The sequence below is a fragment of the Euprymna scolopes genome, chromosome 10, assembly GCF_053919585.1.
Source record: "Euprymna scolopes isolate OS-2025 chromosome 10, ASM5391958v1, whole genome shotgun sequence".
Lineage (NCBI taxonomy): Eukaryota > Metazoa > Mollusca > Cephalopoda > Sepiida > Sepiolidae > Euprymna > Euprymna scolopes.
In genome coordinates this window covers 81,927,416-81,947,975 of record NC_136491.1, presented here as the reverse complement: position 1 = coordinate 81,947,975, position 20,560 = coordinate 81,927,416, and the positions used below count along the sequence as shown (strand labels likewise).

Genomic DNA, 20,560 nt, shown 5'->3' with positions numbered 1-20,560 from the left:
AAAATAAAGTATCAACTGATTCAACATTTATAAAAGGTCAAATTAAAAGGTGGTTAGCATGGCATTCCATGGATTTCCAACTAAGCATTATTTTCACACCTTAAATAAATATTTTTTAGATGGGTTTGAAATATTTGACCCCCTGACCTTATTATGAAAGGATCCAAAATGGCTGCCAGTATTATGACTCAATCCTGAAACATATATCCAAAAAACTTTTCTCACCTTATTACGTAAATATGGATCAATCCCAGCCTCCACAAGAAGTTTGGTAATTTTCCTTCTTTTTAATGCTGCTGCAATATGCAATGGGGTATCACCATTCTGTGGATAAAAAAGATAGAAATGTGATGTAGTTCGCTTGAAGCATTGTGAGTTATATATACTTTGTACAAAAGTAATTCCAATTACTGTTCTAAATTCACAATCCTAATTCTTTTAAAATCTTTAAATATTTAGCTATAGATTTTTTTTAATGTTCAGATTATAATAAAAGCCTATGTAATATGTGCATTTATTTTTTGCAAATGTAAAAATGCACTCGAGAAAGTTGATTTATGGATTTTAGTTTTACTGGTAGTTTAAAAATCAATAAATAATTACCATTTTTTTCATTGGTATCAGCAATGGAAAATTATTAAAAATCGTTTTTGCCATCCAAAAATAGTTACATTTTTATGATTCTGATTCCAATACCCTAAAAGTTCAGATTTTTCTGAATGAGGTTCCGATTAATCATCCCAACACTAGTATGAAAGAATACTGAAATACAAAATTAAAATTTTTTTAAAAATTGTGTTTACTTCCAGTTTTCTCTTCCTTCACAACCTGGCTATTATTCACACAAGAGTTACTTGAGATAAAGGAATTAGAAATGCTTGAAAAGATGGGAGATTTACCCCGAAATATTGTGATATTCTAGTTTCACATATAAAATCTTGCATTAAGTACAAGGGTAGTTCCAAAAGTAAAGCCTCTTTTTTTTTTTTCAACATTAGAGTTGAAGAGCTGCAAAGACAGGAATGGTACCATTAAAACAAGCGACCTTTTGTGCTCCAGAAATTATTTTTCTACATAGTCACCATCATTCTCTTTGCACCTTTGCCAGGAATTCAATGACATCTCTCTGCTTCTGATGCACGTGCATGACAGAGATTGCTTTCTTAAATCTTACGCCGTCAATATCTGCAACAGAGACATAAAACTTTCAGATCATGAATGCATAAGTTCAGTCATCAAAGCAATTTGTAATCCCCTCGGATCCATTGGGTGTATGTGCATGTGTGAAACGGCACTAACCCTATTTTGGTTCAACCGACTTCCTCCAAAGAAAGAAGTTCCATGGGAGTAGGAGGGAGTATGAGAATCACAAACGGTCCTCAGACGCATGTATATCCCTGTTGGGGGAGATGACAACGTTAGGTTTTTGCAACTCTTGCAGGGAGGTGTCGACGTCCTCCTACATACAGCGCCTGGAATTAGCAAATTAGACATCCATTTTAGTAATGACAAGGCTCAACAATGCTTATTGTTGATCTGACTGGAACTGGTATGTCAATGTGATTATGCCAAACAGAATAATATAAAAAAAAAGGAGGTATTACTTTTGGAACACCCCTCTTATTACTTTTCTTTGATGCAAATAGATAAGTTTACCTCTGCAGTTAATCTGTAAAATCTTTTTGACTCCTAATGGGGGTATGAGACGAATGGATTCGTCAATCATTTTTAAAACGACCGGCTGTGCTAAACAACCAATGAAAACCTTTCAAAATTACTATAAAAATTGTCGAATTTTGGATTCAATCAGTTCGCCATTGACTACGCCACGGACCACATTTGATTTTTGGCCGACATCTTGGTTACTGCCAATTACTGATCAGAACTACACCGCCATCTTTGTTCAACATAATGTCTCAAAACTTAACAGGTTATGGGCCCAGCCTAGTCTTTTCTTTGACGGATCGGAATCTAAATTCGAATTGTAACAGGTAAAATTTCTGGGATATCTAAGGATTCGAAAACTACACAAAGTGATACAATCTCCAACAGAGAATCCTAACGACCCCGAATTTCTCAAAAAGAATGCGACTGCTTTTGCAGAACTGATTCAATGTTTAGATGATAGAAGTCTGTCTCTGATTGTAAGAGACACATTGGATGACGGACAGAAAGCATCGAACATATTACGAGAACACTATTTATCAAAAGGGAAACCGAAAATAATATCCTTATATACAGAACTAACGTCTCTGAAACGTAGCAAGGATGAAACTATTACCGACTATGTTATAAGGGAAGAAACAACCGCCAATGCCTTAAAACTCGCAGGTGAAATAATAACCGATAGCTTGTTGATATCAATGACCCTCAAGGGACTTCCAGCCGATTTTAAACCATTTACAACTGTTATAACTTAGAAAGACAAACCCATAAATTTCAGCGAATTTAAAGTGGCATTGCGCAGTTACGAAGAGACTAATCGTATGCTCGTGGACAATAATAACTCCAGCAATATTATGAAGTTAAAAAATGCTTCTCGAAAGCAGACACCACCAAATTACGCACCTCGCTGCAACATATTCTCCAAAAGTAAATTTCCCAAGAAAAAGAATAAAATTATCTGCTATAATTGTGGACGATCCAACCACAAAAGTTTCCAATGTTGATATAAACGCTCTAAAATGGACTCCATAAAAAAAGTTGAGAACTTTGAGGAAGAACATACATTTCTATTCACATGTAACTTTGACAATACCACAAACGGTAAAAATCTCCTTGTAGACTGTGGTGTTACAGCGCACGTTATCACCAAGGAATCTGATTTTATTAATTTTGATTCAAACTTTAATCCTCAAAGTCATTTTGTCAAACTTGCCGACGGTAGTCAAATAAATGATATAGTCTTGAAAAGATGCTAAAATATCCCTAAAAAATAATAAAGGCGAAATCTGCAACTGTATTCTAAAAAATGCTCTGTTCATATCTACATTTAAGCAAGACATATTTTCCGTGCAGGCTGCAATTAAACAAGGTGCGAATATAAAATTTGGCCAAAACAAGTCAAAATTGATATACCCCAATGGAACTGTATTTGACATTAAAGAAACTGGCCGACTATATTATTTAAAATGTATGGTTCCCTCAAAAACTGCCTGTCACGGCTTGGAAAACTGGCATAAAATTCTAGGACACTGCAATACAGCTGATATTAAAAAATTACCCAATGTAGTCGAAGGCATGAAAATAATACATTCAGACGATCTCCCAAATTGTGATGTGTGTGCACAGGGGAAAATGACAAAAGATATAAGCCGAACGTCAGACAAAAAAGCTACGAAAATTCTCTCACTTGTGCATTGTGACTCAGCAGGTCCGATCAGCCCGATGGGGAGAAATAATCTAAGGTACATTTTAAACTTTATTGATGATTTTTCCGGTTTCATTATAGTTTATTTTCTAAAAAACAAATCCAACACTATCCTCGCCACTAAAAAATATTTAGCTGATATTGCCCCGTACGTTTCAGTAAAATGTATTCGCCCAGACAATGGGTCTGAATTTAAGGGTAAAAACTTTGAACTTCTATTAATTAACCACCGTATTAAACACGAGAAATCTACGACCATTTCTACCTTACTAACCAAATTAACCAGCTAATACCTAACAAAATGTTTCCAGTTTTTGTTAAAAAAAAAAAAAAATACAAAAAGAATTATTTGACAAATAGGAAATTTACAAAGAAAAGGTTTTAACAAGTGAATTTTTGTTTATTTTTTTATATGTATAAAAATGGCTTCTTTTTGCACACATTATACCAATATATTAATAATTCTTTTTGACTAATGAGAATCAAGACAAATTCCCCCAAAACCAGAAGAAAAAAATTATTTTATTGGTTTATTTTTATTTGTTCATATATTTATTTATTTTTATTTATTTATTTTTCTTTCCTTTTCTCAAGTCAAACCAAAATTGAATCCGAAAGGTTTTTTCCATTATATCAAAAAAGGGTGTGTAAAATGTTTTGGACTCCTAATGAGGGTAGTAGACGAATGGATTCGCCAATCATTTTATAACCACCGGCTGTGCTAAATGTCTTCTACTTTAAAAGTTTGTTCCACCAAACTTTTAGACTTTAGAATCCCCTCTCTGTATCTTGCTTTCCCAACTGTACGAACATGTAGAAGTTTAAGTGTAATGTGAACACCTCGCAGCTCAACTCCCTATTTAGAAGGTTCCTGTAGGCACGGTCCCAAATACACAGTAGCTCATTACGCCTCAGTAGCAAGTTCATTTGTTTGGGACGAAAAAAAAAATTATTTTTATTTATTAATATTAATAATATTATTATTAATAATAATAATATTATTAATAATAATAATAATAATAATAATAACATTATTAATAATAATAATAATATCATTAATAATAATAATAATAATATCATTAATAATAATAATAATAATATCATTAATAATAATAATAGTATTATTATTATTAATAATAATAGTATTATTATTAATAATAATAGTATTATTATTAATAATAATAATATTATTATTATTAATAATAATACTATTATTATTATTGACAGCAGCAGCAGCAGCAGCAGCAGCAGCAGGAGGTCAGATTCTCATATATTGCTATCGATACTTTGATTCTACAAACTCAATATTTAATTCTAATAGCCAAGTCTATTTATGGATGGGTGGGACTATTGTTACGACGTGGGACCAGATCAATGAAAACGTTTAAAAATTATTATAAAAATTGTCAAATTTTGGATTAAATAATTTCGCCGTGAACTACGCCACGGGCCGCATTTGATTCTTGGCCGCCATATTGGTTACTGCCAATTACTGATCTGAATTACGCAGCCATCTTTGTTCAACATAATATCTCAAATCTTAACATAATCATAAGCTTTTGCATGGAAAGATAAATCGTCAGTATTCATATAAAAATTAAATGTATTTTTTAAATTGATATAAAAATTAAATGTATTTTTTAAATTGATATAAAAATTAAATGTATTTTTTAAATTGATATAAAAATTAAATGTATTTTTTAAATTGATATAAAAATTAAATGTATTTTTTAAATTTATATAAAAATTAAATGTATTTTTTAAATTGATATAAAAATTAAACGTTCTTTTTAAATTCATATAAAAATTAAATGTATTTTTTAAATTCATATAAAAATTTTATGATTTTTTTAAAATTCGTATAAAAAATAAATTGTATTTTTAAAATTCATATTAAGATTACATATACTTTTAAAATTCATATAAAAATTTTATGATTTTTTTAAATTCGTATAAAAAATAAATTGTATTTTTAAAATTCATATTAAGATTACATATATTTTTAAAATTCATATAAAAATTTTATGATTTTTTAAAATTCGTATAACAAATAAATTGTATTTTTAAAATTCATATTAAGATTACATATACTTTTAAAATTCATATAAAACTTAAATTTATTTTTAAAATTCATATAAAATTTAAATGAATACTTAAAATTCATATTAAAAATTAAATGTATTTTTTAAATTCATATAAAAATTAAATGTATTTTGTAAATTCATATAAAAATTAAATGTATTTTTTAAATTCATATAAAAATTAAATGTATTTTTTAAATTCATATAAAAATTAAATGTATTTTTTAAATTCATATTAAAAAGTAAATGTATTTTTAAAATTAATATAAAAATTAAATGTATTTTTAAAATTCATATTAAAAATTAAATGTGTTTTTTAAATTGATATAAAAATTTAATGTATTTTTTAAATTCATATAAGAATTAAATGTATTTTTTAAATTCATATAAAAATTAAATGTTCTTTTAAAATTCATATATAAATATCATGTATTTTAAAAATTCATATAAAATTAAATGTATTTTTAAAAATGCATATAAAAATTAAATTAATTTTAAAAATTCATATTAAAAATTAAATGTATCTTTTTACTTCATATTAAAATTAAATGTATTTTTAAAGTTCATATTAAAAATTAAATGGATTTCAAAAATTCATATAAAAATTCAATTGACTTTTAAAATTCATACAAAAAGTAAATGTATTTTTAAAATTGATATAAAAATTATACGTACTTTTTAAATTCATATAAAAAATAAATGTATTTTTAAATTCATATGTTAAAATTAAATGTATTTTTAAAATTCATATAAAAATAATACATACTTTTTAAATTCATATAAAAAATTAACTGTATTTTTAAAATTCATATTAAAAATTAAATGTACTTTTTAAATTCATATTAAAAATTAAATTTATTTTTAAATTCATATATCAAAATAAATATATTTTGAAAATTCATATTAAAAATTAAATGTATTTTTAAAATACATGTAAAAATAATACATACTTTTTAAATTCATTTAAAAAATAAACGTATTTTTAAAATTCATATAAAAGATTAAATGTCTTTTTAAAATTCATATAAAAATAATACATACTTTTTAAATTCATATAAAAAATTAAACATACATTTTAAATTCATATTCAAATTAAATGCACTTTTAAAATCATATAAAAAGTTAAATTTACTTTTTAAATTTATATTAAAAATTAAATGTATGTTTAAAATTCATATTAAAAATTAAATGTATTTTTAAAATTCATATAAAAAATTCAATGTACTTTTTAATACGAATTTTGAAAGTACATTTAATTTTTATAGTGTAATTTGGTTATTACATTATTAATTGGCAAAAATCATTTTTTTATTTTTTATATTTTTGCATAGAAATTTATTTTTACAGTACTTACACAATTTCCTTCATCATAGCAACAGTTAGAACTAGTACGCCGACCAGAACAAGTCACATGCTTCACTTCTAAAAGACTGACTGAGTAACCGTTTAATTTACTTTCCAGCACAGAAGCTGATATATTCATAACAGAGCACGGATGCATACGAAATGTGAAATAACATCATTGTCAGAAAAAGACTAGAAAAAGACTAGAAAAAGAATGCGTTCACAAACAGATGATGATGCAAGAGAATGTTTGAAACAATATTCAAGTGGACAGAGAGGAAGAGATAGGGATAACATTACGTCCGTAACCAGAAGTCATCCATGGCAGGAGGATGAGGAAAAAAATGTTGTTACGAAAAAGGATGTCAAGTTATTATTTGTCCTATGTTCCTTGCAACATAATCTGCTACAACGTGTTGAGTCTATGGGTGTAAACGGTGTACAACATTACATATTTTGCATTGTTTAAATTCTTAGATAATCATGAATTAAAAGATTTGAACTTTTGGAATAATTATATAAATATAAATTAAAACATGATTATTTTAACTACAGATGGTTTTTGTTCAATTAATAATGTAATAACAAATTTTACTGTAAAAATTAAACACAATTTAAAAATTTATATTAAAAATTAAATGCAATTTTAAAATTTATATAAAAAAATTAAATGTAATTTAAACATTCATATAAAAAATTAAATGTAATTTAAACATTCGTATCAAAAATTAAGTGTAACTTTAACATTCGTATCAAAAGTAAAATGTAATTTTTACATTCATATAAAAAATTGAATGTAATTTTAGCATTCATATAAAAAATTAAGTGTAATTTGTTACATTCATATCAAAAATTAAATGTAATTTTAGCATTCATATAAAAATTAAATGTAATTTTAACATTCATATAAAAAATTAAGTGTAATTTTAACATTCATATTAAAAATTAAATGTAATTTTAGCATGCACATCAAAAATTTAATGTAATGTTAACATTCATATCAAAAATGTAATGTAATTTGAACATTCATATCAAAAATTGAATGTAATTTTAGCATTCATATAAAAAATTAAGTGTAATTTTAACATTCATATCAAAAATTAAATGTAATTTTAACCTTCATATTAAAAATTAAATGTAATTTGAACATTCATATAAAAAATTAAATGTAATTTTAGCATTCGTATAAAAAATTAAGTGTAATTTTAACCTTCATATTAAAAATTAAATGTAATTTTAACATTCATATCAAAAATTAAATGTAATTTGAACATTCATATCAAAAATTAAATGTAATTTTAACATTCATATAAAAAATTAAGTGTAATTTTAACATTCATATTAAAAATTAAATGTAATTTTAGCATGCACATCAAAAATTAAATGTAATTTTAACATTCATATTAAAAATTAAATGTAATTTGAACATTCATATAAAAAATTAAATGTAATTTTAGCATTCGTATAAAAAATTAAGTGTAATTTTAACCTTCATATTAAAAATTAAATGTAATTTTAACATTCATATTAAAAATTAAATGTAATTTTAGCATGCACATCAAAAATTAAATGTAATTTTAACATTCATATTAAAAATTAAATGTAATTTGAACATTCATATCAAAAATTGAATGTAATTTTAGCATTCGTATAAAAAATTAAGTGTAATTTTAACATTCATATTAAAAATTAAATGTAATTTTAACATTCATATTAAAAATTAAATGTAATTTGAACATTCATATCAAAAATTAAATTTAATGGAGGAAAAAAGAAAAGTTCTTTTCAATTGTGGTAGGACGACGATTTCCTGCTGTAAATTTTTTTCAAAGACGAACTGATAATTGTGGTTAATACTAAATGGCCTTTTCAACGGTTCACAAAGACTATCTTTCTTTTCTTCATAAAATCTCAATAATTTAATATTTTTTTGTCCTTCGTAAAGAGGAAAAGAAAATTTCTAAACTGAGAAAATTTTATTTTTTGTCCCAAAAGCAGAGAATTCAGTTTTGGAAAGCTTCATCAGCACCATATTAAAAAAAACTGATCTCTTGTCTCCCTTTTCTGTCATAAGTACAAGACATTGCCAAGGCTGCTGCAAAGAAAATGATATCTCTATACCATTCTAGAAAAATACTCATACCTGAAAATATCCCATGTCTCTACAAAGCCACCATTCGACTATGTCTGGAATATTGTTGCCATATATGGGCCAGTGTATCAATCACTAGTCCCTCTTTCTATCAAACAGGGTTCAATAAAGAATTTCCAATCTAATAGGTCGCACACTGTCAACCAATCTTCAATCTCTGTCCCATCACTGCAATGTTACATGTGTTAGTTTTACAAGTATTTTAATGGAATGTGCCCCGACAAACTTGCAGCACTAGTGGCCCCTCAATGTAAATGCACCCGATTAATCTGACAAGCAGCAAAGTCCATCATTTTAACTGTAGAAGTCTACCGATGCTGGAAAGTCTTCTACTTTAAAAGTTTGTTCCACCAAACTTTTAGACTTTAGAATCCCCTCTCTGTATCTTGCTTTCCCAACTGTACGAACATGTAGAAGTTTAAGTGTAATGTGAACACCTCGCAGCTCAACTCCCTATTTAGAAGGTTCCTGTAGGCACGGTCCCAAATACACAGTAGCTCATTACGCCTCAGTAGCAAGTTCATTTGTTTGGGACGAAAAAAAAAATTATTTTTATTTATTAATATTAATAATATTATTATTAATAATAATATTATTAATAATAATAATAATAATAATAATAATAACATTATTAATAATAATAATAATATCATTAATAATAATAATAATAATATCATTAATAATAATAATAATAATATCATTAATAATAATAATAGTATTATTATTATTAATAATAATAGTATTATTATTAATAATAATAGTATTATTATTAATAATAATAATATTATTATTATTAATAATAATACTATTATTATTATTGACAGCAGCAGCAGCAGCAGCAGCAGCAGCAGGAGGTCAGATTCTCATATATTGCTATCGATACTTTGATTCTACAAACTCAATATTTAATTCTAATAGCCAAGTCTATTTATGGATGGGTGGGACTATTGTTACGACGTGGGACCAGATCAACGTTGAGTGTCATCACTGACGGTGAAGATTTAAAACGGCAGTTGTCGCTGGTGTTACGATGTTAATGAGACTACGTTTTTCTAATCCCTTGACGTAAACAAAATATTAAAAAAGGTGTCATAATCAGCATCAAAACGAAGTCGAATATAAAAATTAGCAATATGGTTTTTAGTTAATATCGCTAGGAAAAATGAATCCTGCTTTTATTGTTGACGTATTTTTTAATGTGTGTGCCGATGCAACACACGAGCAAGAAAATAGTAAATAGATTATAAGTTCGATGTTTGTGAAAATGTGGAAATGTTTTTAAAAGGAAGAGTCCTGGCATAAAAGCAACGTTTGTAAATGGTGTATATAGTGGCTGGGACTATATATTTTTAAAAGTCTGATAGGATTCAAATTAAAATGTGCAATAAAGAGCAAGAGAGAGAAATCTTTCTCTGACTGAGGCAGAATGTCATTTTTGCAGAATACAGGTTTCTTTTTTTTCTTTTTTTTTTTAGGTAAAGGAAAATGAAGTGTGTCTTTTAATTAGTTCCATAAATATATCTGGTGCAATGCAAAGTTATATATTTTCTTTTTGGTAATTAATACAGCGAGATTTATGAGTTCTACGTTCAAGGCCCGCAAAATCATACTAACATTTTTAACGTCGGGAAACAGAGCGAGAGTCGTGTGCTTGTTAACACTTCAAGGCAAATCTGACTCGCCTGAATGGGTTTCCTGCACAGTGCTTTTTTTATAGGTGAAGATCGGCTCCAGCGAAAACTGTTAGAAAAAATATTTTGAAATTTGCTTTCTCTGCCGATTGGATGAAAAGTCAATATCTTTGTCACGTGGAGTGCTTTTCTAGGTGTGTCAGAAATTTCGTGAAATATCGAATAATTCCACCCCGTCTTTCCAAGCTTATAACTCCTCGAAAAATGTAATTCAAGCCCTAATTTTTTTTCAATTAAAGAAGCAAGGACCAAGATTTCATTAAAAAAACAAAAACAAAAAAGAAATTACGAGTTTTTTATATTTTATTTGCAGTTTCGTGTTAGGGGTGTCAAAAATGTCTACAAAAATTCTGATACACTTAGTGCTTTTCACGCTGTCCACGACAATTAACAAGTTTCATGGTGTAATATTTGTGTGGGTGTAGATAACAGATGTATGTACAACTGGAACGCTCCTTGTCCAGCCACTTTTAATGTTTGTGGCGAGTCGCTACACAATGTCCATCATGTAAGTAAAATTTTATTAGTAAAAAAAAAAAGAAGACAATTTTAATATTACCTTGTTCTGTTCATTTAATGCACACCTTGCGCTGATGAAAATACGTGTCACTCCAGCGTGTCCATAACGGGCAGCTGTATGCAGAGCAGTATCACCATACTGAAGAAAAGAAAACATACAAAAATAATATTAACATTTTATAAGAAGTTTATTCTTTGAAATTATTGACAAATGGAAACCAGGGAAATTGCATGGTATATTACAAACATATGTATTCCTCAGTTGAAGAACCACTGATCAATTGGGAGTCAGTTCCAAAGAATTCAAATATGTACATACTAGCAGGATGCCCAGCATGCCCGGTCGTAAAATACACTTAAATATGATATTTTGATTAATGCAGATTTTGTATTTATATGTATAGATTATATTGGACCCAATATATAGTAATGATGTAAAAAGTTTAGAAAAAAAAAAAAAAAAATGCCTCATGCGCCACTACTGAGAATCAAAACAAAAAGCTTACGACTTACTTTTTCCTTTGACGTTAATGCCTGAGCTATTAAGACGAATTTGATGCAAGGCTAAAAATTAAAACATGAACCAACAGTTATTACGTTATGCATGCTTATTCGTAATAACACCATTTGAGCCTCACCTGATAAATTCCATTTTTTAATTTTCACACTTTTGCACCGATTTTTCGCCGGGCTAAAACCCAAATATAAAATTTTCACATGGGTTCGAATACCCTATATATTAAGTTTCATGTCTGCAGACCAAAAACTGACAGAGGAGTTTGGTAGGTAAAATTATTTTAACAAATATATATATATATATATATATATATATATATATATATACAAATACATAAATATATATATTTAGAAAGAGGTTTGTGTTTACTATAAGCTTTTTACGCAAATATTATGCAAGTATAAATCATGTAGAATATCTGCATGAATACAATTACACGTAATAGTTAACTAAAGATGATCATTCCATAAGAAAACCGAAAAAAAAATTAAGAAATTAATTAAAATGAATGTTTAAAAGAATATGCAGATTAATGCAATTCCATGACCCATATATAATAAAGTGGTATTTTCTTTTTAAATAAATAGAAAAAAGGGGGTTTAATATGAATATCAATGCTCACGCACAAAAAACAATTTATAGGAGTATATATATATATATATATATATATATATATATATATATATATATATATATATATATATACTAGCATGGGTGCCCGGCATTGCCCGAGTGTTTGGAGATGTGTGTTGAGCAAAAAAAAAAAAGGAGAAAAGTGGTAGTGGGAAGGCAGGCTTGAACCCGTATCGCAAAGGAGGAAAAGAACGGGAAAAAAAACTGATGTCTTTGCTGTTACGGCCACCACCAAACCGAAAGTAACGTAGGTTTAAATCAGGGCTAGACAATCGAAAAGAGGGGATGACTTTCGAAAATATCGGTGAAAAAAGCAACCCCTACCTGTAAAAAAGTGCCCAGTTGAGGGTGAAGAGATTAATGTTTTTAGCCAATTTTTTGGTATTTGTCGTCTGGAAGGTCGAGCTTCAAAACGATACTAATCTTGTGAAAATCTGTCGCCTCTGCTGAAAGTTTAAGGCAGACATGCAAACCTACATACATACATTTATATATTGGTAGCTCAAATTTCCGACCCAAACCGATTAAAAAGCTTGCCCTATCTCTGAATACCCTTTATGTAAAATTTAAAATGTTTAAACCAGAAATTGTCTGAGTAATTTGGTAGAGACCGCAGAGGTAAAATTTTTTTTAACTTTGACCCCTATTATAATCCCTTAACATTTATTGTTTTGGGCTCAAATCAAGTTATTAAGTTAGATCCATGTCCAAGGAACCTATATCTAAACTTTCAATTGTTTATATCCAAAATTGTCGGAGAAGTTTGGTAGAGTTCTCAAAAGTCAAATCATTGAACTTTGACCCCTTAACAGCCAAATTCTGACCGAAAACGGATTACCAAGATTTTCCCAAATCTCCATACTTGTAGACTGAAAATTGACAGAGTTATTGTGTAGGGTATATTGTGTAGGATGTACACAGACACTTTAATTTTTATAGATATATAGATATATATTTGTGTGCATATTAATAGAAATCGTTCGAAAGAAAACATGAAGCTACTTGATGTAAGGAAATGAAAAAATTACAACTCAAACGTGATAGCAAATGATGTTATATGGATAGATTCCAACCAAGAAATCAGCAATTCTTCCCCCTTTGTCAGTAACATAGTTCATGGAACATAAAAACTAAAGAACAACGTAAGTGAAGCAATTCCAACTCCTTATCTTAAAGTCTTCCAACATTGCTTGTTAATTCCTCATAGATTAAAAAATTTACTCCGACTCCTAAAATCTCTATCTGACTTCTGGTTGGAAGACTGCCATTTTAAAGTAGGGAAGATCGGGACTGAAAATTGCTGTTCCAAGAATTTATTTGAAGCATCATCCAGGGGAAAATATATGCTGTCAAATAGTGGAGGAATGCATACTTGAAGAGAAAACAAGAGCCAAAAACACTGAGAAAAGAAAATTGATTATTTTTTTCTAAGTTAAAGCCTGTTCTTTTTATTATTATTATTATTATTATTATTATTATTTTTTTTTTTTTTTTTTTTTTTTATTATTATTAAGAAAATCTTATTTTGAAAATAAATATTGAATTTAATTAAAAGAAAAAAGAATTATAATAATAATAATAATAATAATAGTGGTGGTGGTGGTGGTGGATATCAAAGAAAAGGAGAAACAGATCAAATACACAGAGCAAGCCAGAGAGCTGAAAAGGATATGGAAGATGAAGAAAATCCAAATACTACCTATAATATTAGGAGCACTAGGAACAATCCCGAAAAAAAAAAAAATGGGAGAAATTGGAATCAAAGGAATGACTGGAAAAATACAACGAACAACAATCATGAAAACAGCTAAAATATTAGGGAGCACCCTTGAATACAGATACTAACACACATGAGAAACAAGCGTGGACCAGACAAACTGCTGCAGAGGCAAAACATGAAATGCCACATGGAACCGAGTACATTGAAGCCGCATATCTATAAGTTGTGTAACCCCACCCCATCACCACATACACTGACCCCCACCCCTAAAAAAAGAAAGAGACCAAACAGCCAAGTAGAGTCAAGGAGGAAGGAAAGACAGAGGAGAGAGCACTGGCCAGACCTCCACTAGATAAATGCAAAGAGAACTGGGAGCTTGGGGAGACTTATTGCCACTCAAATTCCAGTGAAGACCAATAGCTGCTGCCAACGAGAAATCAATGGCAAGTAGCTTTTACAATAATGCAAATTTATTTGCAAATACTACCAAAAGAGGCGAAGACTACTAGAAATCTGGGGAGATTTGTTATCAATCAGCTTCCAGGGAACACCACAAGCTGTTTTCAAGGAGAGATCATTGATAACCTGTGTGAAAGCTCCTTGTGAGCCAATAATAATAATAATGGCAGAGTGGAGAGCACCAAGTCATGAGAGAATGGTTAAAAAAATTCGCAATGTTACATGAAAGTAATTGAAAAGATGTATTCCTGAAGCACATGTGCCTGAAGGGATGACCAAAGGTAGAACCACACTGGTACAAAAAGACTAATCAACTACAGGCCTATAACATGCTTATGTGGAAAATACTAACAGCACAACTGAGGGAACAAATTTACTTCATAATTGTAGACTACTCCTCAAGGAACAAAAATGATGCCAAAAAGGGAAAACCAAAACACATGATACATAGACCAAAATATCCTGAAGGAGGTAAAAAGTAGAAAAAAGAACATAGCCATGGCATGGATCAACTACAAGAAAGTGTATGACAGGATTCTTCAAGCATGGATAATGCCTGAGAATGTACAAAAATACCAGGCAAGATTATCAACTTCATTGAAATGCAATGAGAACATGGGGACTTGAATTGACAACTGATGGACAATACACAACTGAGATTAAAATACAAAGAGGTATCTTCCAAGGTGATTCGTTATCATCACTACTATTTATTATAGCCATGATACCCTTTAATAATATATGGTAGAACCCCGGGAGACAGCATTAAAAATTAGTAACAAAATACAGTACAGTATATAATACACATGCATATAATCAAATAACATTATAAATAGCACTGTAAGGTGGGGCGAATGCCGTAACGAGGAAAACATTGTATTTCACATTGTAACCTGAAAAAATGTATCCTAGGGCCACTGTAATCTGGGGTTCCACTGTACGAATAAAGTGTCAAGTCGGATACAATTTCACTAATACAGATAAAAGAATAAACCACCTAATATACATTGTTGGCCTAAAACTCTTTGCAAAAACCAAGAAAGAAATAGAGATGCTAATAAATAAACACAACTAGAATCTTCAGCCAGGATATCTCAATGGTATATGGTATGGGGGGGATGCACTGCTAGTTATAAGAAGGGGAAAAATGGAGGAAACAGAAGCCTTGGAATTGCCCGACCAGACGGAGATAAGGACACTAGATGAACATGACACCTACAAATATTTGGGAGTTTTCGAAGCAGACACCATCAACAGAAACAGAAAGAAAAACAGAACACTGGAAAAAAATACCTCAGAAGAACAAAAACATTCCTATAAACCAAAGTATATAATAGAAACCTAATAAAATGTATAAGCACATGGACAGTGTCATTAGTAAAATAGTCCAGACAGTTTATAGATTGAACAAAAGAAGAACTGAGATATCTTCACCAGAAAACTCTAGACTATGCACAATGCATTACACCCAAAATATGATGCTGACCGACTCTACATGAAAAGGAAAAACGGAGAAAGAAGACTGGTTTGCATAGAAGATTGTATGAATGACATGAAAAAAAAAAAAATTAGAAATATACATAATACAGAACACTGAAAGGATAATTACTGCAGTAAGCGACACTGAAAAAAAAATGAACACTGCAGAAAACAGAGAGGCAAGGGAGAAGATGAGGAAAAAAAAATGGGAATAGAAATTGCTACAAAGCCATTCATAAGGATGACAAAAGATGAGACCAACCAAAACACTTGGACATGGTTACAAAAAAGAATCACAAAGAAACTGAATTCCTAATAACAGCCACACAGGATAACCTCATTAGAACCAACCACATCAAAGCGAGGATCAGCAAACACAAGAAAACAGCAAACGCAAGAAAACAGCAAACGCAAGAAAACAGCAAATGCAAATTCTGTAGACAAATACACAAACAATAACCAACATAATAAGTGAATGCAGCAAACTAGCTGAATAAGAATTATATAAACATAGACACGATTAAGTGGAAAAGGCTATACATTAAGAATTATGCAGACAACTGCATTTTGAACACCCAGACAAATGGTCCAAGCATAAACCGGCAGCAGTACTTGAAAATGAAAGTCACAAACTCCTATAGAACATGAATGTACAAACAGATAAACCCAACCAAGCAAGAAGACCAGATGTCATAATAATTAACAAGGAAAAAATCCTGTCAGATCATAGGTTTTTTTCTGTTCCAACAGACCACAGGAAATGAAGAAGTGGAGCAAATACACGGAATATTGTCAGCAAGCTGAAAGGAATGTAGAAGATGAAGTCAAGACACCAATAATAGCATGAGCACTAGGAACAATCCTGAAAAAGCTTTGAAAAAAGAATGGGGGAAATTAGAATCAGAGGGATAACTGAGAAGATAGAACGGATAACAATAATGAAAACGGCAGAAATATTAAGGAAAAATCTTGAATGCAGAGACATGAGCTACACATAGAAACTGCTACAAAAGTTGAACATGAAAAAGCACCACATTGAATCAAGGATACTAACTATGTAATTTTAAGTTAACCCGCCACCCATCCACAACAAAATGTTGGTATCAACTGGCACCACACCAAATACTTGATCAAGAAGGAATGAAAGACGGAGGAGAGAAAGCACTAACTAGATCTCTACTGGATGAGTGCAAAGAGGACTGGGACTTTGGGGAGGCTTATTGCCACCCAAACTTCAGTGAAAACCAATGATCGTTGTCAACAAGAAATCAATGGTAAACAGCTGTTGTGATGATGCAATTTCATTTGCAGAGGTTGTCGAAAGAGGTGTAGAGTACTGGAAATCTTGGGAGACTTGTTCTCACTCAGATTCCAAGAAACAACATGGAGAAATATTTGATGATGGCCCATGTGAAAACTCCTAACAAGTAATAATAATAATAGCTTCTATGAATGTTTTGAGTCGTGGATAATGAAAATTAACAAAATCTAATTACGTTTATGTACTTGCAGGGTGTTCAAGATAAACTTTAAACTTTTAGGAAAGGAAAAAATATCAATAATTTATGTTTTCTATGAATTGAAAATACATCTTTTAGAGTATTTCTTTTGAATCTTGCTTAAAGAAGTCACCATAAGTTGTAATCATGGCCTTCAGACAGGACCTGAACCCAGACCATGCAACCTTCATAGTGTCCTTCAAAAAAAAAAAAATGCCTGAACACCAGTTTGATCCTGGTAATCAACCCATCCTTGGAGTTGCAAGTGGTGTAGTTGGTGTCTTTAACATCTGCACTCCACACATAATAGTCCATGGGTTTCAATCAAGCATGACGTGACCTTCACCAGAAACACACCTAAAAACTATCACAGTTTGAAGAAACTTGGTCTCCATGATGCACAGAACTTGGTACAGACTATAAGCAAGCCACCTATTTTTCATTCTGTGCAACTGGACCTTAAAAGAAACAGAGCATCCCTGTCTTGATGAGGTGTTTGATCTTGTTAATGAGCTTCTTGGCTTTTATCTGTTGACTTTTGCAACTCTTGTAAAGGAAGTAGCAAGATCCTCATTCAGCACTTTCGGACACTCATCCCTCTTGCCAAGATCTGCATTGCCTTGTCTAGATCTTACATCACCTATCTTTTTTTTTCAGCTTTTCAATGAATTTTGTTGTGCGGACGCCTGCTGATCACCGATTCTACATCTCTGTCGCAATTTTCCAGCTGATATCTCAAGGTATTCAAGCGTTGGATATTCGTGTGCAGGGCACCCGAGGCAGGCAAAAATGAGGATTCAAATAAAATAATATTCCTGGGTAACGCCAGGCAGTAACAGCGAGTGAATAACTAAGATGATCTGATGTAAAGGCATCCCAGATTTTTGACCACTGATGCAAAAGCAAATGAAAAACAGAATTATGAAAAATTCAGGCTAAATAAAAACAAATCAGTTTGAACAGAGAACTCAGACTACCAGACAGAGAGAGAGATGCGAGTCGACCCCATCATCTCATCCTCTCTTCCATCTGCCAATTTTTAGAACCAAAGAATTTGTCATTTATTTTGATAAACATCAGTACTTATTGTATATGGTTTGGTGTCATACAGCTGAAAGGAAAAACAGAGGGGCATCAAATAAATATACACCTGTATTTAACAAAAGGGCATCAAACTTTTAGTAAAGACTTTTTTACTAAAGTGTCACCACTTATGAAGACCAAACGGCCATTCGAGGATAAGTGTTAAGTGAGTGTTAGGTGGACGGTGGGACAACACAGTGATGATTGGTTAGAATTTAAGGCAGCAGCTCAACAAAAATTTCCTTACGATGGACTTGAAAATGATCATGTTGTAGTTAGCTAAGAAGCAGTCTTACAGTATTGTGCTTCACAGACATGCAGCGGCAGGTAAGATTTCCAAATTTCTAAATCTGGCATAAATCAAAAGGATGCAAGTCACTCTCTTCTAATATTTCTTATCATCCATGATCTTATGAGCTCAAATCAAAAAACTATTCATTGTAGTATTAAATACCTTAAATGATGATGAAAAAAATACTAAAAATTATAAAATATGTTCCAAACACGGCAACAAATCACATGTGTGTTAAATAGTGGGGTGCGCATATTGAGGATATATAATGGGTACACAGAACATAGACTAGCAGTTCAGCCCGGCTTTGCTCGGGCCCTATGTACTGTTCATAACTTGCCCTATGTGTGAATACACTTTATGTAAGATTTTAAATGTTTAGACTAAAATTTGGCTGAGTAATTTTGTAGAGACAGCAGAGGTCATTTTTTTTTATTTTGACCCCAATTTTGACTTCTTAACATTTATTATTTTGGTCTCAAATCAAAATAAAAAGTTTTTACCCATGTCCAAGTAACCTACATCTAAACTTTTAGACTCAAAATTGGCAGAGGAATTTGGTAGAATCTGCAAAGGTCAACTCTTTCAACTTTGACCTTTTAGCAGCCAAAATTTCGCCCCAAAACTGATTAAAATACTTGCCGCATGCCTGAATACCTGTTATGTAGAAATTTCAAATGCAAAAACGAATAAAAGCTGTTATAAAGGCAAAAGAAGAACATGTTAAATATTGTTTGTTGTTAAAATAGATTTATTAATGCTTACTCCATTATTCTTAACCTGTAAGTTTGAATTATAATTTCGATTTTTTTATTAGTGCTCCATAATTTTGACCATGGCTGTGTAATAGTGGAACTGATAATGCGCAAGTATTTGCATGTGTGCATGTGAACACTTACATTATTTTTAGTGTCGGTGTTGCATCCGGCATAAATGAGGACCCTTGAACTTTCATTGTGGCCATTCTGTGCAGCTAGATGCAAAGCCGTAAAACCACTCTGCAAAAGAGTTCAGAAAACAAATGGTTTTATAAATGAAATGCATTTCTCAAAATAAATATGGTTAGTAAAAAAGAGACAAGAATTACATTATTTTTTGGATAATTAACATGTTTTATATAGTTTTTGTTGACCTCAGAAATATGATTAATCCAGCAAACAGCAAAATCCTATGTCTTCACTGTACGACTTTCACGATATCAAATTCTGTGCATTCTCTACAACATATTATGACAAGACCATGTCACAAACAAAATTCTGTATTATTATCCTGGATTTTTTAGATGAGGATTGATAATTTGTATTACTTTGATTATTTTGACTACAAGTCTCATCTTCAGTGTTGTTTTTATTATGTTTGGCTGATGTAATCCCCAACCTTCTTCAGGTATATTTTTGATCATCTTATTTTTTCATCCTAGTAGCCATCAAGCAGTGCCGGGATGTAGAGTGGCTGTTCGGGGCCCTTTTTGCCTTTGTGGAGTGGGGAGCCTTCACTTCTTGACCTGGTGTAGCTGGCGGTGGCGGTGGCGGTGGCGGTGGCACCAAGATCCTTTGCCTCTCATCAACTATCTGCACGGTCACCTTCCTTGCCCTGATAGGAGTGAGAAGATGAGGAAGGGCATTTTGCCCATTCATTTTAGTTAGAGTTTTGCTGGTCTCTGGAAAGGATGTAAGCTGACCGTTCTTAGTCAAAAAAAATTTTTGACGTTAAACATTATG

General features: G+C 30.6%; 1 protein-coding gene across 1 annotated transcript in view; it reads right to left on the bottom strand.

Annotated features, from left to right (window-relative positions):
- Nucleotides 1–20,560, bottom strand: part of LOC145286119 (uncharacterized) — a 235,108-nt gene that overhangs the window by 26,263 nt on the left and 188,285 nt on the right. Inside the window, exons 6-8 of the mRNA XM_080134819.1 lie at nt 19,739–19,837; nt 11,198–11,296; nt 226–324 (exon numbers count right to left, since the gene is read on the bottom strand). Coding sequence (XP_079990945.1) covers nt 226–324; nt 11,198–11,296; nt 19,739–19,837 — 297 coding nt within the window. The remainder of the gene's footprint in view (nt 1–225; nt 325–11,197; nt 11,297–19,738; nt 19,838–20,560) is intronic.